This window comes from Indicator indicator, chromosome 27 (assembly GCF_027791375.1).
Source record: "Indicator indicator isolate 239-I01 chromosome 27, UM_Iind_1.1, whole genome shotgun sequence".
Classification (NCBI taxonomy): Eukaryota; Metazoa; Chordata; class Aves; order Piciformes; family Indicatoridae; genus Indicator; species Indicator indicator.
Window position 1 is genome coordinate 1410826 of NC_072036.1, and position 23076 is coordinate 1433901.

General features: G+C 46.9%; 1 protein-coding gene across 1 annotated transcript in view; it reads left to right on the forward strand.

Annotated features, from left to right (window-relative positions):
* Window positions 1-23076, forward strand: part of LAMA2 (laminin subunit alpha 2) — a 500110-nt gene that overhangs the window by 368693 nt on the left and 108341 nt on the right. The window contains exons 33-37 of the mRNA XM_054393014.1: window positions 3024-3166; window positions 3685-3783; window positions 10277-10388; window positions 13755-13917; window positions 20558-20768. Of these exons, the coding sequence (XP_054248989.1) occupies window positions 3024-3166; window positions 3685-3783; window positions 10277-10388; window positions 13755-13917; window positions 20558-20768 (728 nt within the window). The remainder of the gene's footprint in view (window positions 1-3023; window positions 3167-3684; window positions 3784-10276; window positions 10389-13754; window positions 13918-20557; window positions 20769-23076) is intronic.

Here is a 23076-nt window from a genome sequence, read left to right on the forward strand (position 1 = left end):
AAAAGCATTTGATGTGGTTATGCTGTGTGAGATTAACAGGAGTGATCAGGTACCAGTACAGGTTGGGGGCTAAGCAGCTCTGGGGAAAAGGACCTGGGAGTGCTGGTGGACAACAGGATAGCCGTGAGCCAGCAATGTGCCCTGGTGGCCAAGAAGGCCAAAGGCATCACCATTAGAAGGGCTGTGGTGAGTAGGTCAAGAGAGGTTCTCCTGCCCCTCTACTCTGCCTTGGTGAGGCCACATCTGGAATATTGTGTCCAGTTCTGGGCCCCTCAGGTCAAGAAGGACCTCAGGGAACTGCTTGAGAGAGTCCATCCCAGAGCCACAGAGCTGCTGCAGGCAGTGGAACATCTCCTGTGAGGCCAGGCTGAGGGAGCTCTGGGGCTTGGAGCTTGGAGCAGAGGAGCCTGAGGGCTGCCCTCATTGCTGGGGACAAAGATGTGCAGGCTGGAGCCAGGCTCTGCTCAGGGATGTCCAAGGGGCACTGGGAGCAAGCTGGAGCAGAGGAGGTGCCACAGGAACAGGAGGGAAAACTTTGTCCCTGTGAGGGTGCTGGAGGCCTGGAGCAGGCTGCCCAGAGAGGTTGTGGAGTCTCCTGCTCTGGAGACTTTCCAAACCTGCCTGGATGTTTTCCTAGGTGATCCTGCAGGGGGGTTGGACTCAATGAGATTTTGAGGTCCCTTCCAACCTCTACCATTCTGTGATTCTGTGATTGTGTGTTCATGACATAGAGAGATCCAATAGGGATTTCATTGTTAGGAATTTTTCTCAGTCTTTTAGGAAAAAAAAAAAAAACAAATAGAACACCTTCAGCTGTGCTGCAGTCAACAAACTTAGATCTGTAGGAATTTAAATATTTGATGCTGGTCAAAGGAGAAAATTACATCATCAGATTTCTTTAATAGTAGCTCTTGGACGCTTCTTTATTGTACTCTAATGGTGCTTGCAATGAGAGGGAATTTTCCCCAGCTGCCACAATGTGCTGCACCCTTGAGATCAAGGGAGCTCCTGGCTCCTGGTCCTGGCAGAGTAAAGGTTTTCCCTCTAAACTAGGGAGTAGCTTCATGCCCTTCCAAATTCAGAGCTAAGCAGAGCTGCTGTCCCCTTTAGAGGCAGATCTTGAAGGATCTGTGAAAAGAATCTCCTAGCTCCTACACTGTCCTTAATTCAGCAGGATCTGGGAAGTTCTCATCACACAGTGAGCTGAAAGCAGAGATACTGCATGCAGCACCAGGTCTCTGGAGCCTTGAACATAGCCTTCTGCTATCTTCTGAGTTTAACACAGGTTTTGAGCCTTTACTTTGCACGCTTAACAATTAAACTTATCTCTGTGGTGGGCAACTGCTTCTGTGTCTGCATGACAGAGGATTTAAACTATGGCAGGGTGGATTTAGACTGGACATTAGGAGAAGATTCTGGTGAGTCAAGGGAACAGGTTGACCAAAGAAGTTGTGGACACCACATCCCTGGTAGTATTTAAGACCAGGCTGGATGAGGCTCTGAGGTACCTGGTCTAGTGGGAAGTGTCCCTGCCCATGGCAGAGTTTGGAACTAGAAGATCTTTCAAGTTCCTTATATCCAAAGCCATCTCAGTAAGGGATGTGCACCTCTTGTTGGCCTAGAAGCTGATCAGTTGTTCTCCTTTTTTTTTTTTTAATGATACATGAGCTCCTGTTGAGTTTAGAGCACCCTCCAATGTCTTTCACCCAGCTCAAACACTCTCAAAACCTAACTAGGTCTGGTACATGTCAGAACCAGCAGCTCAGGCTTTCCAAATAACAAAACCCAGAAGTAAACACATTTTACTGCCATTTTAGACACCCATTGGGATCTGAATGTTCCTAGATTTTGGAAGCATTCATCATGCAAACTCCAGCTCCATTCTGGGGTTCTGTTTGAGGGGGTCATAGGAGGGCTTGCTTAATATTTGGTGTGACACCAGTACCAAAATGGGGTAACAGAGAACAGATGAATGACCCTAACAGTTTAAGGCTTTATTGTGAGGCAGCAGGAAATTAGTGCTAAAGAATCACTGACCTCATCTCAGAGATTGCATGGTTGCCTTGAGAGCAGAAATTACCTACTTACAGTACTAAACTAGGAGACACTGGAATGGGTTGTCCAGAGAAGTTGTGGACACCTCACCCTGGAAGTGTTTAAGACCAGGCTGGATGAGGCCTTGAGCAAGCTGGTGTAGTGGAAGGTGTCCCTGCCCATGGCTGAGGGTTTGGAACTGGAGATCTGTAAGGTCCCTTCCAACTCAATCCATTCTGTGATTCTATAACACAGTCCTCTGAGTCTTGATACCAATGAATGTATTGAAGCAAAACTGTGTTAGAGAGTAACTCAACAGGAGGAAGACATTGTGTTGGGTAGTGATAGGACTGGGGGGGATGGATCCAAGCTAGAGGAGGGGAGATTTAGATTACATATCAGGAAGTTCTTCACCCTGAGGGTGGTGAGACACTGGCACAGGTTGCCCAGGGAGGTGGTGGAAGCCTCATCCCTGGAGGTTTTTAAGGCCAGGTTGGATGTGGCTGTGAGCAACCTGCTGTAGTGTGAGGTAAAGTTGCAGTAGGTTAGGAAAGAAGGAATTCCACCTCTGCAGAACTTACCTCTTTCCACTGGTAAACCACCTGCCAGGAACAGTCCTGGCCAATAGCTCCAGAAAGGAAGTCACTGAGAGCCATCAAGGGCCATCAAAACCCATTGCCTTGTCCCTTCAGGCCAGGTAGCACTGCACAGTACAGAATCACAGAATCAACCAGGTTGGAAGAGACCTCCAAGAGCATCAAGTCCAACTGAGCACCCAACCCTAACTCATCAACTAGCCCATGGCACCAAGTGCCTCATCCAGTTTGAGCCAATAGGAATTCAGACTCTCAAAATGCTTTGGGGGGAAATGGATTGAAATTGGTGTTACCTCTCACAGGATTGTATGTGTGCCATAAAATCTCTAACTGGAGCATGTACCTTAATCATTCAGTGGGAATAAATCAGCTCTGCTGTTATCCCCCTCACAGCTTGTGATGATGAATGCACAGGACTCCTTCTCAATGACCTGGATCGCCTAAACCAGATGATCCTGAGTGTTAACTTTAGTGGTCCACTGCCTGCTCCATACAAAACGCTGCATGGGTTTGAGAACATGACCCAGGAATTAAAGGTATGCTCCCAGTGTTCACAGAGATGAATAATCAGCTGTACTGGGATCTGTTCAAGCTCACAGCCCTGTGCAGGTTCAGGGAAGAAGACAAATCCAAGAATGACTGACTTCAAATTTATTTTGGCTGGTAAAAAGTTCCTTTTTTTGACTTCTTTTAATAAATCAGTCTTGCAGCAGTGATTTATTTACATATATGTAAGAAAATATACTGCAGGCCCAGACAAGGTGGTGCCATGTACACATAAAATGGTGCTGGTGCTGGTGGTCCATAAAGCAATTCTCTGGTTTATTGCACTGTGCATTCCCTGCTGTGCTGATAGGTTCTCCACTGAACTATGTAAAGCTGTCAAGATCCCTGAGAAAAGTATCTTGGATGGATGTGACAAGAGTCAATGACAAAAGGGAGCTGTACACTGTAATGAGAAGGAAATGTTTTGATTCTTCTCCTCTACAATATCTGGAAGCACCGAGATCCATTAAACACAGATTCTCACTCTCCCTTCTCTCTTCCCTAACAGCATTTGCTTTCACCTCAGCCAGCACCAGAGAGGCTTCTTCAGCTAGCACAAGAAAATCTGGATACCCTGGTGACAGAAATGGATGAACTGCTGACAAGAGTAGGTCTATGATCACGTTGGTGCCTCTGAGTTTGGTTAAGGCTGCATAATGATGGCAATTGTCTGGCTATGAATTAAACATGAACGAATAGATGAATAAGAAGAGGGTTCTCAGTCTCAGGGTTTGAGGTGGCAGCAAGCCCTCTAACAACCTCTTTTTTGTGGGCCAGTGCACTGAGACGTGTTTTATATAAAACTTTATAATAATGGAAGAAAACTTTCCTAGTACTGCTACAGAGCAATCAAGAATGGGGCTGCTCAGTTTGGAGAGGAGAAGGCTTCTTGTGGCCTTCCAGTGTCTGAAGGGGGCTCCAAGAAAGCTGGGGAGGGACTTTTGAGGCTGTCAGGGAGTGATAGGACTGGAGGGGATGGAGCAAAACTAGAAATGGGGAGATTCAGATTGGATGTTAGGAAGAAGTTCTTCCCCATGAGGGTGGTGAGAGACTGGCACAGGTTGTCCAGGGAGGTGGTTGAGGCCCCATCCCTGGAGGTTTTTGCAGCCAGGCTGGATGTGGCTGTGAGCAACCTGCTGTAGTGTGAGGTGTCCCTGCCCATGGCAGGGGGGTCGGAACTGGGTGATCCTTAAGTCCCTTCCAGCCCTGACAATTCTGTGATTCCATGACCCTTGTTGGAAAGCTGGCGCTAAAGGAAGGACAGTTGTTGATGCAGCAAATGTGGGGCTGCCATGACTTCAGCTGCAGGTTGGCAGCAAAACCAAGGCATTGACACAGTTTATCACATCTGGAGTTTTTCTTTGACTGCCTGAGACTTTTGGAAACTGAACTGCTTGATTTCTTAGAATAATTTTGGTTAGAAATGACCTTTACATCATCCAATCCAACTCTGTTCCTAAACCATGTCCCTCAGGATGACATCTCTGCCTCTTTGAAATGCCTCCAGCGATGGGGATTCCACCACCTCCCTGGGCAGCCTGTGCCAGTGTTTGAGCTTCTTCAGTGAAGAAGTTTCTTTTAACAGGCTACACAGAGAGGTTGTGGAATCTCCTTCTCTGGAGACTTTGAAAGCCAACCTGGACTGTTCCTGAGTGATCCCATTTTGGCAAGGGGGTTGGACACGATGCTTGCTGGAGGTCCTTTCCAACCCCTAGCATTCTGTGATTCTGTAATCTCCAACCTAAACCTCTCCTGCTGCAACCTGAGGCCATTTCCTTTTCCCTTTTCTTCAGAATTTTAGCACTGTCTCTGCTAAGGCTCTCTTCATTCTGCATCAGCAAACTCATCTTGTCATACTCCTTTCCAGATCTAAGCCTGACTGTATCAAGATAGTTCTCTGCCTGTTTCTCTTTTAAGACTGCCTAGTGCAATACCAACAGCCTGGCTTCACTCTGAGTTTCTGTCCCATCATCTCAAGCATAGTATAGGAAAGTCTTTGCTCTTTTGCAATTTCATTTTGATGTGTGATTGTCTGTTGTGTTGGCTGGTTTCTCCAGGAGCTGTAGAGCAAATGGAAGCCTGGCCTGATTCACTGGCCAGCAGGTCAAAGGAGGTTCTCTTCTCCCTCTACTCTGCCCTGGTGAAACTACATCTAAACTATTGTGTCCAGTTCTGGGCTCCCCAGTTCAAGAGGGACAGGGATATACTGAAGAGAGTCCAAGGGAGGTTGTGAGGATGCTGAAGGGCCTGGAACATCTGTGTGATGAGGAAAGGCTGAGAGCCCTGGGAATGTTAGCCTGGAGAAGTCTGAGAAGGAATCTGATCAATGGTTACAAATATCTGAGGGGTGGGAGGCAAGAAGGTGCCAGGCTCTTTGCAGTCATGTCCTGCGATAGGACAAGGCTCAATGGACACAAATTGGAACCCAAGAGGAGAAACTTCTTTGTTGTGAGAGTGCTGGAACCCTGGAGCAGGCTGCCCAGAGAGGTTGTGGAGTCTCCTTCTCTGGAGACTCTCAAGACCCATCTGGATGTGTTCCTGTGTGACCTGCCCTGGGTGAACCCTGCTCTGGCAGCGGGGTTGGAGTCGATGTCCCTTCCAACCCCTACCATTCTGTGATTCTGTGACTCATTTTAAAGACATTTGCTAGGAAGGCAATGGAAGTCCTGGATAAACAAATGACAAGTTCTCAGTAAGAGCCAATGAATGGAATAATTGAACTGGGGACAATATTTGAAGGGAGAATTCAAATATATGCACAAAGTGTGTGAGTTGAGTCAAATATGTGTTCTGTATTTCATTTATGAGGGTAGTGAGAGCCTTCTGGAATTCAGGCAGTCTGCTATTTGCTCTTTTTATTAGGAAACTTTCATTTTGAAATAGACTTTGTTTGTATCAGTAAAAGACATTGTCTAGAAAATGAGAAAATAGCATAAATTGTGCCATCTAGTGGGAAAAAAAAGGGGAGCTGGGCTAGCCACAATAAAAATACAGCTGTCCAAAATGTGGTTAGCATGAGGGACTAGCAAACATCATGTTTGGGAGTTGTGCTCTCCTGCATGAGGAAGAGCCAGATAAATGTACTGATGAATGTAACCCTGAGAGACTTTATCTAACCCCCATTCACTTTCAGCATCCTGCCTTAAAGTTGTTCATGGTTTCTGGAAGCAAAATTCCCTGATGTGTTTGTGTGGATTATATTCCATTTTGGAATAAAAACCCTCTAGGTATTGATCACAGAATCACAGAGCATTAGGAGTTGGAAGGGACCTTGAAAGCTCATCCAGTCCAACCCCCCTGCCAGGGCAGGATCACCTAGAGTGGGTCACACAGGAAAGCATCCAGGTGAGTTTTGAGTGTCTCCAGAGAAGGAGACTCCACAACCTCTCTGTGATGGGTAGTGGGCATCACATGGCTCCCAGTTATCCTTACAGATAGTCCTTAACTGGGTTGCAGTTGTTGTGTTTTTAATTCAGGGGGTGACAACTGTGGCAAGTCCTACCCTTCTTTTTCTGTGTTTGCAAATAGGAGCAATGTCCCCAAAAGAAGAATGAGTCTTGCTGTAGTGTGTCCAAGTCTCATTTCCAAATGAGGGTGTAGATGACAACCACATGTTGGCTGACACTTGGACTAGATGGTGCAGCCTTACCTAGCAAAATTTGTGCCTGTGACTGACCTGCAGGATCACTGAATTTTCAGAGTGGAACCAGTAGTGATGAAGAAAAAGCTTCATTAGGATTGGTGAGGAGTCTATTTCCAGGAAAGAAAAAAAAAAAGGCAACAAAAGAACTCCAAAACAAAACTCAACGAAACCCCCAAAACCCAAGAACCAAACAAAGTATCTATTTTAGGGTAAAATATAGAAGAAGATATTTTTTAGTCACTAGGAAGCTTTGGAGCTTTGCTTGTTTTCTCTTTTCACTCCTACAGCAGTGCAGCATCCCTTTTGCTTCATTTTTTCCCCCATCATATTATCTCCTTCTTTCATTCTACCATGTAGAAGATCCTCACATCCTTCTCACACTAATTGCTTGCTTTCGTGCTTGCATGCACGTTCCCACCTCTCCCACTACAGGCACACCTCAGACCCTTCACTTCCTGTCAGCTCACTATTTCTAGTCAAAATCCTCTCTTCCCTTTTAATTAGGAACCTCCATAGACTGGTAAAGATAAACAGGGATCTGTGATGCTCTCCTCACTGCACATCTACAACCAGCAGCTGGTTGGAGCAGGCCACAGCACCTTCTACCAGGTGGCGATGTTGCTCATTTACCCACAGAGAGAGAGCAGGCAGGAAAGTGTTAAACACAGAGGTCTGCTCCTCTGCATCCTGCCTTTCTGAGAGCTTGGCTGTCCTGCTGTCTCAAGCACACACAGCTAAGTCCCATCTCACTCTCCATACCCCTGCCAGGGGGTTATATGTATCTGCAGGTGACAGCAAGCTGTCTGGTGCAGTCCATGGGCCAGAGAGATGGGATGGCATCCAGAGATGGACAAGCTGGAGAAGTGGGCTCAGGGGAAGCTCATGAGGTTCAATAAGGCAAAGTTCAAGGCCCTGCACCTGGGTCAGGGCAATCCTCATTATTGGTCCAGGCAAGAGCATGATGAGTTTGAGAGCAGCCCTGCAGAGAAGGACTTGGGGGTGCTGGTGGGGGAGAAGCTGGACAGGAGCCAGCAATGGGCACTGGCAGCACAGAAGGCCAAGGGCAGCCTGGGCTGTATCCAAAGCAGTGTGGTCAGAGATGGAGAGAGGAGATCCTGCCCCTCTGCTCTGCTCACACCTCACCTGCAGGGCTGGGTCCAGCTCTGGGGCCCTTAAAGCAAGAAGAACATGCTTCTCCTGCTGGAGAAGGTCCAGAGGAGGCCACAGAGATGATCAGAGGGCTGGGGAACCTCTGCTGCGGGGACAGGCTGGGTGAGTTGGGGCTGTTCAAACTAGAGAAGACTGGGGAGACTTTGGAGCAGCCTTGCAGTACCTGAAGGGGGCCTACAAGAAAGCTGGGGAGGGACTGTTTGTAAGGGCCTGTGAGGACAGAAGAAGGGGCAATGGTTTGAAACTGGAGCACTGTAGATTGGATTGGAGTTTAGAAAGAAGTTCTGGAGCCCCCATCCCTTGAGACATTCAAGGTCAGTCTTGATAGGGCTCTGAGCAACCTGATCTAGTTGGGGATGTCCCTGCTGACTGCAAGGGGGTTGGACAACATGACCTTTAAAGGGTCCTTCCAATCCAATGCATTCTGTGATTCTGAAATACTTTCAGAGTAACTACTCTAAAGCACACCACAGTATGGTTGTGTAGACCAAAACCCTAAGTGGTGTGATAATGTCAGGGATTTCATTTCAGAAAACCAATTGTCCTGGTGTAACTTGAGGGCTTCCATCTAGAAGCTAATTGGGCAAAACAATAATTGTGTGAGAGTGCTACCATTCCTCTCTGACTGTTAATAGAAAGTGTGGGGATTCTTTTACAGCTGAGAAAACAGTTTGTGCAGCTTGAGTCAGGGAGAACCTCAGCTCATTTTGAATTATTGATGTTCCCAGAGACTGGAAAGATCATAATGCCCAACTCTGAGCCATCCCTTGGGAATGCAGTCCCCAAAGGGAGAAATGGGGGAGAGGGTTCCTTTAGTATGCAGTTTGACATGAAATGGTCAGCTGCTTTGCCATATAAATGGGTCCTTTTAGTAAACAGGGACCATGTGCACAATGTAGAGTATCTCCAGATGATTCCATCCCCCAGTATGTTTTTCAGGTCTGCAGCAGGTATCTGTCTTCATCCTGCTACTGCTGCATTGATTCAGTAAAACTGCAAATCATTTAGTTACACATAGCTAAAATTTTACTGAGCATCCCAATATGTTATAAACAAACAACTTGAGTCACAGAATCATACAATGGTTGGAAGGGACCTCAAAGATCATCCAGCTCCAACCCCCTGCCATGGGCAGGGACACCTCCCACCAGCTCAAGGTCTCATCCAGCCTGGCCTTGAACACCTCCAGGTGCATCCACAGCCTCCTGGGGCAACCTGTTCCAGTGTCTCACCACCCTCACTGCAAAGAATGTCTTCCTCATCTTCAGTCTCAGTCTCCCCTCTTCCAGCTCAAAGCCATTGTCCCTCATCCTGTCACTCCCAGCCCTCATCAAAAATCCCTCCCCAGCTCTCCTGTAGCCCCTTCAGGTACTGGAAGGTTGCTCTAAGGTCTCCCTGAAGCCTTCTCTTCTCCAAGATGAACAGTCCAAACTCTCTCAGCCTGTCCCCACAGGGGAGGTTCTCCAGCACTCTGATCATCTTTGTGGCCTCCTCTGGACCCTCTCCAACAGTTCCATGTCCTTGTACTGGGGGCCCCAGACTTGGAGGCAGTGCTGCAGGTGGGGTCTGAGCAGAGCAGAGCAGAGGGGCAGAATCCCCTCCCTGTGCTGCTGCTCTCCCTCCTCTGGATGCAGCTCAGCACACAGCTGCCTGCTGGGCTGCCAGGGACCATTGCTGGCTCCTGGGGAGTTTGTCACCAACTGACACCCCCAAGGCCTTCTCCTTGAAACTGCTCTCAAGCCACTCCTTACCCAGCCTAGGAGTGCATTAGGGCTGAAAATAAAACAACTACTTTCTTTCTTTCTTGGTTTAATTAATGTATTGATTTAAAATTCTCCTTGTTTGTTGGCTTGAGTTGTCTCCTGGAGGATGGCTCCAGGGAGGAAGCCAAGGGCTGGTGCTACCTGCTGCCCTTTGCCGATCGAAAAGTGCACTGCTGTGAAACTGATGAAAGCATTCCCTGAAGAATCCCTTAAAAGGTTCCAAACAGCATTTCTGTCAGCAAATTTGGGGAATAATTTCCTTCTGCCTCCCTTGGTGGGCTGTTTGCACACAACCAGGGGTTCTAAGAACCTAAAGCAAGGCCTTCCGATTTCCATTGAAAGGAAAAGGTAATAAAGTTTAATTGTGTACTTGGAAAGAGCATTTCCTATGCATCTGATCAATAATTCATTGATTGCATTTTGCCTGAGGAAAGTTTTGTACGTGGATGCAACCAGGAGGAATGTTGCAGAGTGCAGCCTTGTTCTGTTTGTTAATTCTGCTTTTCTTGAATTTGGATCACTAGGCTACCAAGGTGACAGCAGATGGTGAGCAAACCAGGCAGGATGCTGAGAGGACTAATGACAGAGCAAAATCTCTTGGACAGTTCATCAAAGGCATCCTGCAAGCTGCTGAAGGTACTGGAAAAAGAAAAATCTGCCAACTGATTCTCAAGAAAACTGAAGGATGGTGGGGGAGAGGGTCTGGGAAACAGTGAGGGGGCCAGCAAGGACAGGAGGCGACCATCCCCCTGTGCTCAGCACTGGGGAGGCCACACCTCGAGTGCTGTGTTCAGCTCTGGGTCCTCACCCCAGGAAGGACATTGAGGGGCTGGAGCCTGTCCAGAGCAGGGCAGTGAGGCTGGAGAAGGGCCTGGAGCCCCTGGGCTGGAGGAGGGGCTGAGGGAGCTGGGGGTGTTGAGGCTGGAGAAGGCTGAGGGAGACCTCATTGCTCTCTACAGCTCCCTGAAGGGAGGTTGAAGTGAGGAGGGAGCAGCCTCTGCTCCTTGGTAGCAAGGGACAGGAGCAGAGGAAATGGTTCCAAGCTGCCCCAGGGGAGGCTCAGGCTGGATCTCAGGAAATATTTCTGCACTGGAAGGGCTCTCAGATGTTGGACAAGGCTGCCCAGGGCAGTGCTGGAGTCACCATCCCTGGGGGTGTTCAAGCAGTGTGGACCTGGTGCTTAGGGACATGGTTTGGTATTGACCCTACAGGGCTGGGTGAAGGGTTGGACTGGGTGAGCTTGGAGGGCTCTCCAACCAGCTCTATCCTATGATTCTGTGAAAAGTCTGTTCACTCAGAAATGTCATTTAAATGTTCAGTGAAGAAACTCAGGTCAACGATCTTCAGATCTTTTCCAACATGCAGATGCAGCTGACAGAAACAGTTAAGTGTTTTGGTAACTCTGAACCAAGGCCAAGCAGAATATTGACCATTTGCCTTCAGGATTTTTGCAGCTGTCTGAAGGAAAGCTGCTGTGGTGAAGTAACTAAGAGGTCTTAGCTTATGTTTCTGTTCAAAGCAGCCATAGCCATAGATTGGTAAAACAGCTTTTTGTCATTTTAGCACTTGGTAGGTGAACACATCAGCTTAACTCCCCCAGATGACTTCAGAAGTACATTACTGCTTGCTGCTAATGAGCATCAGCTGCTTGGAATTTGCAAGTGACTCTTAACCCTACCTAAGTAGTGGCATGCAGCCAGATGTCTTTCTCCCACAAGCTGATTCACTGCACTTACAGTGCAGGAAGAGCTAAAGTGTGGTGAATGGCTTTAAGAAGCAAAAAATAGCTTATACATGAGGCTATCAAATAAGATAATGGCTGAAAATATGAAAATTATTGGCAATCACAGGCTGATTTTTTTTTAGTTGAAAAATACTGATCTGTTCTTTTTTTCCCCTTAAAACTCCCACTGCAGTGCTGATTTCAGTAGTTATGCTTCTGAAGGCCCATTTTGTTCAAAAGGAAAGCTTCCACTTTTGTCCAAGTGCTGTAAAATACATTTTCTATTGCCTTCCCTGTAACACAGCCCTGCACATGCCCTGAGCTGAACAGCAACTATGAGAAGGCTCTGAGGAGACCTTCTTGTGGCCTTCCAGTATCTGAAGGGGGCTACAGGAAAGCTGGAGAGGGACTTTTGAGGCTGTCAGGGAGAGTGATAGGACTGGAGGGGATGGAGCAAAACTAGAAATGGGGAGATTCAGATTGGATGTTAGGAAGAAGTTCTTCCCCATGAGGGTGGTAAGAGACTGGCACAGGTTGCCCAGGGAGGTGGTGGAAGCCTCATCCCTGGAGGTTTTTGCAGCCAGGCTGGATGTGGCTGTGAGCAACCTGCTGTAGTGTGAGGTGTCCCTGGCCATGGCAGGGGGGATGGGACTGGTTGAGCCTTGAGGTCCCTTCCAACCCTGACAGTTCTATGATTCTATGATGATATGAAACTGGGAGCCATGGCTGACACCCCGTCAAGCTGTGCTGCCATCCAGTGTGACCTGGCCAGGCTGGAGAGCTGGGCAGGGAGAAATCCAATGACTTTCAACAAGAGCAAGTGTAGAGTTCTGCATCTGGGGAAGAACAACCTCATGGAGCAGTACAGGTTGGGGGCTGAACTGTTGGAAAGCAGCTCTGGGGAAAAGGACGTGGGAGTGCTGGTGGACAACAAGATGGCCATGAGCCAACAATGTGCCCTGGTGGGCAAGAAGGCCAAAGGTATCCTGGGGCACATTAGAAGGGCTGTGGTGAGTAGGTCAAGAGAGGTTCTCCTGCCCCACTACTCTGCCTTGGTGAGGCCACATCTGGAATATTGTGTCCAGTTCTGGGCCCCTCAGGTCAAGAAGGACCTCAGGGAACTGCTTGAGAGAGTCCATCCCAGAGCCACAGAGCTGCTGCAGGCAGTGGAACATCTCCTGTGAGGCCAGGCTGAGGGAGCTGGGGCTTGGCGCTGGAAGCAGAGGAGCCTGAGGGCTGCCCTCATTGCTGGGGACAAAGATGTGCAGGGCTGGAGCCAGGCTCTGCTCAGGGATGTCCAAGGACAGCACAAGGGGCACTGGGAGCAAGCTGGAGCAGAGGAGGTGCCACAGGAACAGGAGGGAAAACTTTGTCCCTGTGAGGGTGCTGGAGCCCTGGAGCAGGCTGCCCAGAGGGGTTGTGGAGTCTCCTGCTCTGGAGAATTTCAAAACCCATCTGGATGTGTTCCTGTGTGACCTGCCCTGGGTGACCCTGCTCTGGCAGGGGGGTTGGACTGGATGATCTTCAGAGGTCCCTTCCCACCCCTACCATTCTGTGCTTGTGGGATTCTGCAGTGGTTGCTTCCTCAAGTGTATATTCCAGTGAGTTGTGGTGGCTGTGGCAGAAAGGTTTTAGTCAGTATTTGTACATTATCCCATGGGTGCAGCTTTAGCAGTTAGGAATAATTCAGTTCTTCCAAACATGTTCACAGTCCACCATCTTATATTGCAGCCTTCACAGCCTTCTTTTCCATGTCTGGTTATCTGCTCTAAGCTTTAGGCATCTGGTCCTTCACTGCTCTTCTCTCTCCTTTCTCTGAAATTCCCCAATCATTTATTTTTCCTAGCACTGTTAAGTCTGGATGCTGTACAGGACATATTTTGAAGTCCTTCAAAAGAGATTTAAAACTAATTTTCTTTACTTGTGCTACCTCCTCCTTAATTCTGTGTGCAACATGCCAGGTTGTCTTCTGCTCCTTCCAATGTTCACTGCAAGTCCCTTCTTTCAGGGGAAGGAGGAGAGAAGCAACAGATTTCTCACACCCAGTACAAAGACTTCTTCATTTCACTTATGGTGCTTAAACATGAACTATAATGAAAGTTGTGATGAAGCCTACAAGATCTTCTCATCTGTGTCTGATCACTGGATTCCTTTCTATTTCACAGCAGGAATAACCACTGCAAGCTGCAATTCCACTTGCTGGTGGAGTTGGCGGGCTCAAAGTCTCTGCTCTTTTTCTTTACTCATTCCCTACATAAATATTTTCTGCCTCCCTGCAGCTGGAAAGGAAGAGGCTATAAAACTGAATGAGACACTCAGAACCCAAGATGAGAGCTTGGAGAAGAGCCTCCCAGAACTGCAGATTGAGGCTGAAAGGATGATCGCAGAGATGAGAAGTAGAGAGCTGAGCACGCAAGAGAGGATAGCTGAAGATGAGTTAAAGTGAGTAGAGAGACCTCAGCCTTCAACCTTCTAGTGCTAATACCTGACTCTTGGAGATGTGATTCTTGTCTGGTCCAAGTTTCAGTCTGGGACTGAAACGTGGAGGAAATCAAAGTGTAATACACACCAATGGCACAGGCTGCCCAGGGAGCTGGTGGAGTCACCATCCCTGGAGGTGTAGATCACAGAATCACAGAAACAACATTCAGGTTGGAAAAGCCCCTCAGGATCACCAAGTCCAACCCAGAACCCTACTCTACAAAGTTCACCCCTAAACCATATCCCCAAGCACCACATCCAAACCATCTTTAAACACCTCCAGGGTTGGTGACTCAACCACCTCCCTGGGCAGCTCATTCCAGTCCATGACCACTCTTGCTGGGAAAAATTTTTTCCTAATGTCCAGTCTAAACCTACCCAGTGGTAGATGTGGCACTTCAGGCCATGGTCTGGTGGTCAGGGAGGTGTTGGGTAGAAGGTTGGACTTGGTGATCTTAGAGGTCTTTCCCGGTCTTAATGGTTCTATGACCCTACAGTTTTATGCTATAGAATTGTATTGGCAGCTCTTTATAACCCATTCTGTAAAGTGCTGAAGACTTCTTAGAATCAGAGGATGGTTTTGGTTGGAAAAGCCCTTTCAGATCATCCAGTCCAACCATTCTCTAACTCTACCAAGGCTGCTGCTAAGCCATGTCCCTCATCACCACATCTCTGTCTCTTTGAAACACCTCCAGGGATGGGGATTCAACCACCTCCCTGGGCAGCCTGTGCCAGTCTTTGAGAACCCTTTGTGTGAAGAAGTTTCTTCTAATGAACCAGGAACACAATAGGGACGAGAAAGATTTACCCAAAGCTTTGAAAGTGCTGCCTGCAGTTTGAGGGCAGGCTGGAGGAAGGCCTTTCAAACAAGGTGTTTCTAGTCCTCAGATGCTGCAGCCAACATGAAACTATCAGACTAGCAGGAAATCGTTTTCTACTCTGACCCAATAGCTAGAGCAGGAAATGCAGCAGGACTGCTTTGATGGAGAGAGCTTCTCTCTCTCTCTTGCTATCCCTCCTGAAATGGATGTTTTTGTTCCTGATAAAGGAACATTTTTTCTGCTAAGGAATACATGAATATAGTCACCGATTTCAATCAAACTTGTATGGTTTATCTTAAGGCTCCCATTACCTCTATACAGATCCCAGAAATTTTGACAGTGAATTCAACAGAAGTAAAGTGAATTACTGTGGATCACAGAGCAGGGAGGAAAGGTCTCTAGATAATGTTTTCTGAAACTCTTTCCTAAAGTACTGTGTCTTAAAGAAAAATCTACTGAAACTGCTTAAATCATGTAGTAAGATAGTGGCTAGGATGTGTTCTGCAAGGAAAAAGGGTGAAGAAAATTAGAACAGTGAGTGAGCACATGCATGGGGTCATAGAGAATGGTTTGGGATGGAAGGGACCTTCAAGATCATCCAGTTCCGACGCCCTGCCATGAGCAGGGACACCTCCAGCCCAGGTTGCTCAAGGCCTCATCCAACCTGGCCTTGAACACCTCCAGGGAGGAGGCATCCACAGCCTCCCTGGGCAACCTGTGCCAGTGTCTCACCACCCTCACCTGAAAGAATTTCTTCCCAATCTCCACTCTCCATCTCCCCTCTCCCAGCTCAAAGCCATCGTTCTTCATCCTGTCACTCCCAACCCTTGTCAAAAGTCTCTCCTGGAGCCCCTTCAGGTACTGGAAGGTTGCTCTAAGGTCTCCCTGAAGCCTTCTCTTCTCCAGGCTGAACAACCCCAATTCCATCAGCCTGTCTCCTAGGGGAGGTTCTCCAGCCTTCATGGCCTCCTCTGGACCCAGCTCCAGGTCCTTCTTGTGCTGGTGGCACCAGACCTGGATGCAGTTCCACAGGCAGAGTGGAGTGGAGGGGCAGAATGCCCTCTCTTGCCTTGCTGTCACTGTGCTCACATCTGTTCCTACAGACTGTGGTGGGTGTAGGAATCACCCCTGTGAGTCTGTCACACAGACTCAGTTAGAAATAGCTACTTTTGAGTAGCTCTGCAAGTCTTCTGAGAACTGAGTAGTTCAGTGTGGTTACTCTTTGGTGAGATAGAGGATCTCATCCCAGAGCAGTGACAGGAATGAGTGGGGTGTATGAGTGGGGTGTTCTTCCCTTTCCTATGTTTCCATTGAATTCCCAAATGATCAGTGAAGAGAAATGAAGTCAAGTCATCTTGCTTTCATAGATGGCAGGACTTCTCTTACAGGTGCAGCTTTTCCCCTCATTTATTTTCCTTCAAACTTCTCAAATCAAGTTTGTAATCTGGTTGTCTTAGTGCTCTGAAAGGGCATGAGTCAATAATTTCTCTCTAAAAAGAGCATGTGAAGAATCCACCACTTGCTGTCTCCAATCACCCTGATTTTCATACTTATGTAGCACATTTTTCAGGATACAATTCCTACATTTCTCAGAGGCCACTGAGCTGGTACTAAGGGATGCTGTGAGCCAGAATTAGAATCATAGAATCAGTCAGGGTTGGAAGGGACCTCAAGGATCATCCAGTTCCAACCCCCCTGCCATGGACAGGGAAACCTCACACTACAGCAGGCTGGCCAGAGCCTCATCCAGCCTGGCCTTAAACACCTCCAGGGATGGGGCCTCAACCACCTCCCTGGGCAAACCATTCCAGGCTCTCAGCACTCTCTTTCTCTTTGCTATACTGAGCAGCTTTATTTTTCTGTGCCTATTTCCTTCATAAATTCCTCTGATGGCTTTGGAGCTGAGCTCCTGTGGACTTCTGTCATCAGTTGCCTTGTGAGAGTGAATTGTATGACTCAGCTGCACAGTGTTTGAAGATAAGCCTCCTGTGTTTTGAATTTCATTCCTGCTATTTTCATTGCTGTGTTTGGAGAGGTACTGGACAGTTGGTCACCTTGTCCATGCTCCTCATGATGTTACAGTCCTTATTGCTTCTCCAGATAGGACAAGCCTAACATATTAAGACTCTCATATATACTCAGTTTATTTTTCCCATCATTTTGGTGCTGAGGGTTGTGGTTTAGTGGTGCTGGCTTAGCAGCAGTGGTGGGATTGTGAGCTCTGGGTGAGTGACCCGTTTCTCAAGCCTGTCAAGGACCCTTTGGATGGCATCCCTGCCCTCAGGTGTGTCCAGCACCACACAGCTAGGTTTTAACATAGGTCCCACATGTGGAATTTCAGGTAACCATATTACTCAGGTTACCATCCCTCTACATGAGGAGAAACTTCTTTGGTGTGAGGGTGCTGGAGCAGGCTGCCCAGAGAGGTTGTGGAGTCTCCTTCTCTGGAGACTTTCAGGACCCTTCTAGATGTGTTCCTGTGTCCCTGCGTGCCCCTGCTCTGACAGGGGGGTTGTACTGGATGATCTCTGGAGGTCCTTTCCAACCCCTACCCTTCTGTGATCTGTCATGTCCTGTCCCTCCAGTACTGCAGAGTCATAAGGGTGTTAAAATTTGCCAGTAGTGTAAGGCTCCAGCTGCTTATACAAGGAAAAATGGAGGAGTTATGGGGATGTCCTGTTCCTTCCTATACTTCTTCTGTGATGGTGTCAGTAGTGGGAATTAATTACTGATCAAATATTTTGTGCTCCAAGGTTGCAAATTCAGAACATTAATTTCATTTTTCATCAAAACCAAAGGAAAAAAAAAAAACAAAATCCATCTCAGAAAATCCCAAAGCTAAGGTAACAACTTGGCTGTCCTTGGCTGCACTTCAGATCCTTCATCTAAATGATGCCTGGTGGCAGAACATCTTTTCTACCTCTCAGATAGTTCTTTTTTTTGCTGTCCATTTATTTTTGTGTCTATTTTTAGAAAGTTTCTGATGGACCTGACTATAGGCAGGCCAAACTCCAGTGTGCTTCAGAAAATAAAGGTCTTGTTTTCTGCACAGCTTCTCCTGATTCTTCACCACAATGAGATAGGAAGAAAAAATTCCTCTGTTGTAGGTAGAAGCACAACAGATTTCTTCTGTAGGTATTATTTATCCTACAGATTCCTGTTGACTGTTGGAATTTTTCTTTATCTCTAAATCATCACTTTGGAAGCACCTCTCTTTTTTTTGGTCTTTTTTCCCCTTGCCCCCTGTCCTTGTTATATGACTGCATTGATGCAGTGATGTTGGACTACATGGAACTGATGGAACAGCAGACAGGTGATAGGGCATAAAGATTCCAGTCCTCTAAAACTGGATGCAGCAACTCTCTGATGTCTCTGGGTGTCAAGAGGGAGGGGACAGGCTCTGCTCAGTTGCACCCTGGGATAGGACAAGAGGCAATGGACATAAACTCCAGCACAGGAGGTTCCACCTCAACATGAGGAGGAACTTCTTCACTGTAAGGGTCACAGAGCCCTGAAGCAGGCTGCCCAGAGAGGTTGTGGAGTCTTCTTCTCTGGAGGCTTTCAAGCCCCATCTGGATGTGTTCCTGTGTGACCTGTGCTGGATTCTATGGTTCTGCTCTGGCAGGGGGTTGGACTGGAAGATCTTCGGAGGTCCCTTCCAACCCCTAACATCCTGTGAGCTGTGATCAAGGAGTATTGCATCCCCTTCCAAAAGCAGGCACTTGGGAACTTTCTATTTCTCTGAAGCCAAAGCCTGTTAAGAATATCCCAGAATTTATTTTAGATAAGCAAAATTCTTTGGCTACTGGAAGTCATAAATCGAAGGATGCTGGAGGTTGTTTATTCCACAGGAAAGTATTTATGATTCTTGGCTGTCTAAAGCAGTTTGTCTGCTCCAAGGCAACTTGAAGTCAGGCACAGCTACAGAGAATCATAGAATGGTTTGGGTTGGAAGGGACCTTAAACATCATCCAGTTCCAACCCCCTGCCATGGGCAGGGACACCTCCCACCAGCCCAGGTTGCTCAAGGCCTCATCCAGCCTGGCCTTGAACACCTCCAGGGAGGGGACATCCACAATCTCCCTGGGCAAACTCTTCCTCTGTCTCACCACCCTCACTGTCAAGAATTTCTTCCTAACCTTCAGTCTCAGTCTCCCCTCTTCTACCTAAAAAGCCCTACCCCCTCATCCTAAGGTAGGAAATCCCCTTACTTCTAGGTAGGAAATCACTTAGTGTCATGTGTTCACCTCACTGTGAATGGAGAAAACTTTTTTGACAAATGGAAATGTTTCAGGAAAAGTTGATTATTGTTAGTCAGATCTCAAGAAGGGCAACTACAAAACAAACAAAAACAAACAAACAAACCCCCCCACAAAACAAAAACCCCAGAGCCAAGACAGCCTCAATGGAAAATGTTTTAGTGTTTTCTAGTTCATAAACAGGACCTCAGTGGCATTTAAAAACCTCTTTCAGAAAGGGTTTAGAGAACAACTATTGGTTCTCTGCATTAAGCATCTGTTCTTGCTACAGTTGGAAGGGGGAACTTTAGCCTAGACCCTACTGCAAAGACTGAAAGTAAAATAAATTACCATTGGATACAAAAGAAAAATAGTAAGGTCTGTGGAATTCATTGGCTTGCTAATGGGGATATAGAGGAATTGTATAAACTATTCTGTCTCTTTTTCTTGGCTCTAGCTCTAGCTGATACCAACTGCTGTCTTCTGCTTGGCTGTGCTGACCTTGGCTGCATTCTTTGTTGAGGCTAAGTACTAACAGCTACACTTTCTGCTTTCTCCTTTCTCTCTTTCCCTTGCACAGGGGGGAAATAGAGAGGGGGAAGGTACTGGTAGCCCCCTGGATCCATCCAGGAGGGCCTGAGGAATTTCTGTGCTGTTTATAAATTGTAACTATATCTATATTGTACATATCTATTGTATATTTTGTACATGGTCATTGCATTTCATATTTCTAGGTTGTAGCTTGCTTGTAAATAGAGCTTCATTTGCTTCCATCCCAAACTGAGCTGGTCTGGTGGTTTATTTTGGGGTACTTCTCCAAATTCGTGCTGGGGGGTGGGGGGAGGTGATTCCTAACCCACCACAGATCTCTTGAAAGGTACCTGGAGATTTAATTTAAAAGGCTAATTCATTTACATATCATTAAGAATATTCAGTTTCTTGGATGCAGAGAACATGAGCTCAGTGCCTCCATGGGTGGTTGTGATGGTTTTAAGACTGTCTTTAATTTTTCTTCTCCCAAAGTTCAAGCAGAGAAGGTGAAAGGATGTAAATAAATCACTGTTGGGTGTGAGAAAGCAAAATGATTATTGTAAACACTTCCATTGGAGAGAGAGAAATGTTTAAGAGTCACTGCTCCTAACCAGGTCAGGCAGTCAGGCAGTCTGTCCTCTCTCAGTCTGCTGCTGCTCCTCTCTCCTGGCTGAGGATAACCTACTGACCTTGACAAGCTAAGTCTAACAGCCTCTCTCTGCTTCTTGGCTTTCTTCCCTTTTGCCTGCTCTGGGAGGGGGAGGAAAAAAGGAGCACGTCCCCCTCTCTTCTGGGGGGGCCAAGGGGGCTTGGTTGTGTTTTTCTGTTGACTGTACCTGTTTGTAAATGTTGTGAGCAGTGTCTGTTTGTACAGAGTCATTGCATTGCATCACAGGTTGTAGTGTTGCCTTAAATACAGCTTCCTTTGCTGCCAGACTGAGCCAGCCTGCTCAGTGTTGGGGTGAGAGGGGGATTTCAGCTCTCCACTGTAACAGTGGTGGTGTCTTGCAGGGAGGCAGAAGATCTTTTGAACAAGGTGAAGAGCTTATTTGGTGAGCCCAGTGAGAAAAATGAGGATCTCAAAAACGAGGTGAGGGACAAGCTGGCCAACTACCACAGCAAGGTTGATGATGCTCGACATCTGCTGAGAGAGGCTACCAGCAAAATTCGGAAAGCTGATCGTTTGTCTGCCATCAACCAGAAAAATATGACTCTGGTAGAGGTGAGTGCTGACAAGTTGTGTCCTTGGTCACTTCCAGGCTGGTCTAAGTGTGAGACTTGGCAGGATGAAATCTTCAGACAAAAATATAAGCAAGACAAGAATAAAATCGAACCAAACTGTTACTAAAGTCGAACTATATCTAATGTAGTGTCCCAGTTTTGAGCCACGAGCTGCCCAGGGCAAAAGGACAGAGGAGGTAATTTTACCCCTTCCCAAGGAGTAAAATACAAATGCTCCACACTGGATTGGAAGTTTAAATGGAAATTCTATTTACAAATATATACAAAAGGTACTCAGGTAGAAGGAATCCATTCACAAATTAGGCTCAGTCCTTCACCTGGGCATACCAGGGCAAAACCTTCCAGAAACCTCCACCCCACTCAGCCTCAGCAGGCCCAAGAGCAGCCAAACTGCAGCCCCCCCACTAGACCCAGCCCTACCACAGGCTTCCCCATGCCCAGTGGTGTAGCTGGAAATTCCCTGCCAGCCAAGGACAGGAGGAAGCCTCTGCCCCACACACCGTAAAGATAACAGCACATGGCCTGAGACAGAGAGGAGAGAGAGAGCATTGGCTGTACACTGCCTTAAATAGAGAGATACAGAAAAAAGGAATGGAATAACAGATTGCAATATCCTGGGACAAACTGCCTGTCCCCCTGGGGCTCTCTAGCCTCTGGAGGACTTGTCTTTATGGTTACACCAATTAGCTCTTGATTTCCTTTAACCTACAACATGTAATTAAAAGGAAAGGTGTTCCTCAGAAGGAGGAACTGCATTGGTTGTGAGAAGCAGAATGACTCCACAGCTTCATCAAAATGGTATCACCTGCTTTTAGGCACTGAGCTGAGGGTGCATGGGAGTTATTATTATGGTAGAAATTGAGTTCATCCCAGTATAAATAGTAATGTAAAATCCAATTCCTGTGCTCCACATTTAAAGAGGACTTTGGTTCATATGTTTGCTGCTGTCATACATTTGCTCCCTTAGACTTCCATCTCCTTCTCCAACCCCTGGGAAGAAGACTGAAGAGGGTTATGTGAATATTCCAGAGCAATAAATCAAACTCTGTCCTCTGTAGTTAGCAGCTGCTATAAATGATCTCCCTCATAGCAGAGGGGTCTACTTGTGATTTAATTTAAATGGCAGAGACTTAAAGAGCATATTATACTGTACATTAGCAAGCATTTAACCAAGGCGTAAAGGGCAGAGTCAACCTAATGAAGATAAATGTTTCAGCTCTGTATCTCCATGAGCTTTCGCCTCGTGTACAATGATGAGGTTGGAGTTGTGAGACCTCAGATCTCAGCAGAGATTTGTGGGCTTGATTGAATTAAGCAAATGGAATGGTGTGAAGGAGTCAGGTGATCTCTGCTCCGTGCATTTGCTTCCCAAAGGCTGGAGAAATTCTCTGGTATCTCAGTTTTAGAGTGTTCTCTGCATCACAGGGTGCCTGAAGGCTTCCTTCCCAGCAGTCCTGCCTACCTGGTTGTTTTGAGGAGTTTATTGTGGCTTTGTTTGGACCAAGAAGCCATCACAGCACTTACTGCTGGAGTGCCATGATCACAGCACTTACTGGTAGAGTGCCATGATCTCCTGCCAAATGGATCTTGCACAGGAAATTGACAATTCCTTATTCAGAAGGCCATCCTAGCTGGAAAATCAAGAGGCAAACATGCAGCTTTTGATTTGGCATTCAGCAGTCAGTGAAACACCAGTAGGTGTAAAGAGAATATTTGGATAAATTTTGCCTTAGTAGGCAGAGAAGATGATTGTCAAAATGAGAAACTTGCACATCTGGGTAAAGATTAGGATTTCTAACTCCTTTCTGGTCATTGTGCAACAGCACTGTTGTCTTTGTTTAAAGAGTAGGCAGGTATCATTTTATCCCCCGAAAAGAGTAAAATAAAAGGCTCATGCTGAATTAGAGAGAAACACAAAATTGTATTCAAAAATATACAGAAAAATACAGAATACATGAATCCCTAACACCTAATACATATCCCAAAAGAATACAGGATACCTGAAAATCTCCCAAAAAAACATTCCCCCCAACCAGACTAAGCCAGAAGTCCCAGTGCCACTGCATTGCCTCCCTTCCATTAGGCCTAAATAGGCCAAAATTGCACAGGACAAATTATTCTGGCCTCTGAAGGCCACAAACAGGTCTGAGATACTCCCCCATGTTACCAGATAGAGCCTCCTGCCAGAGACCAGACAGGAGGGAGAAAAGAAGAAGAAACTGACTCTGCAGCCAGTTTTATGGGGATGCAGGCATTGTGGGAATGAAATAACAAGAGATTACAATTCC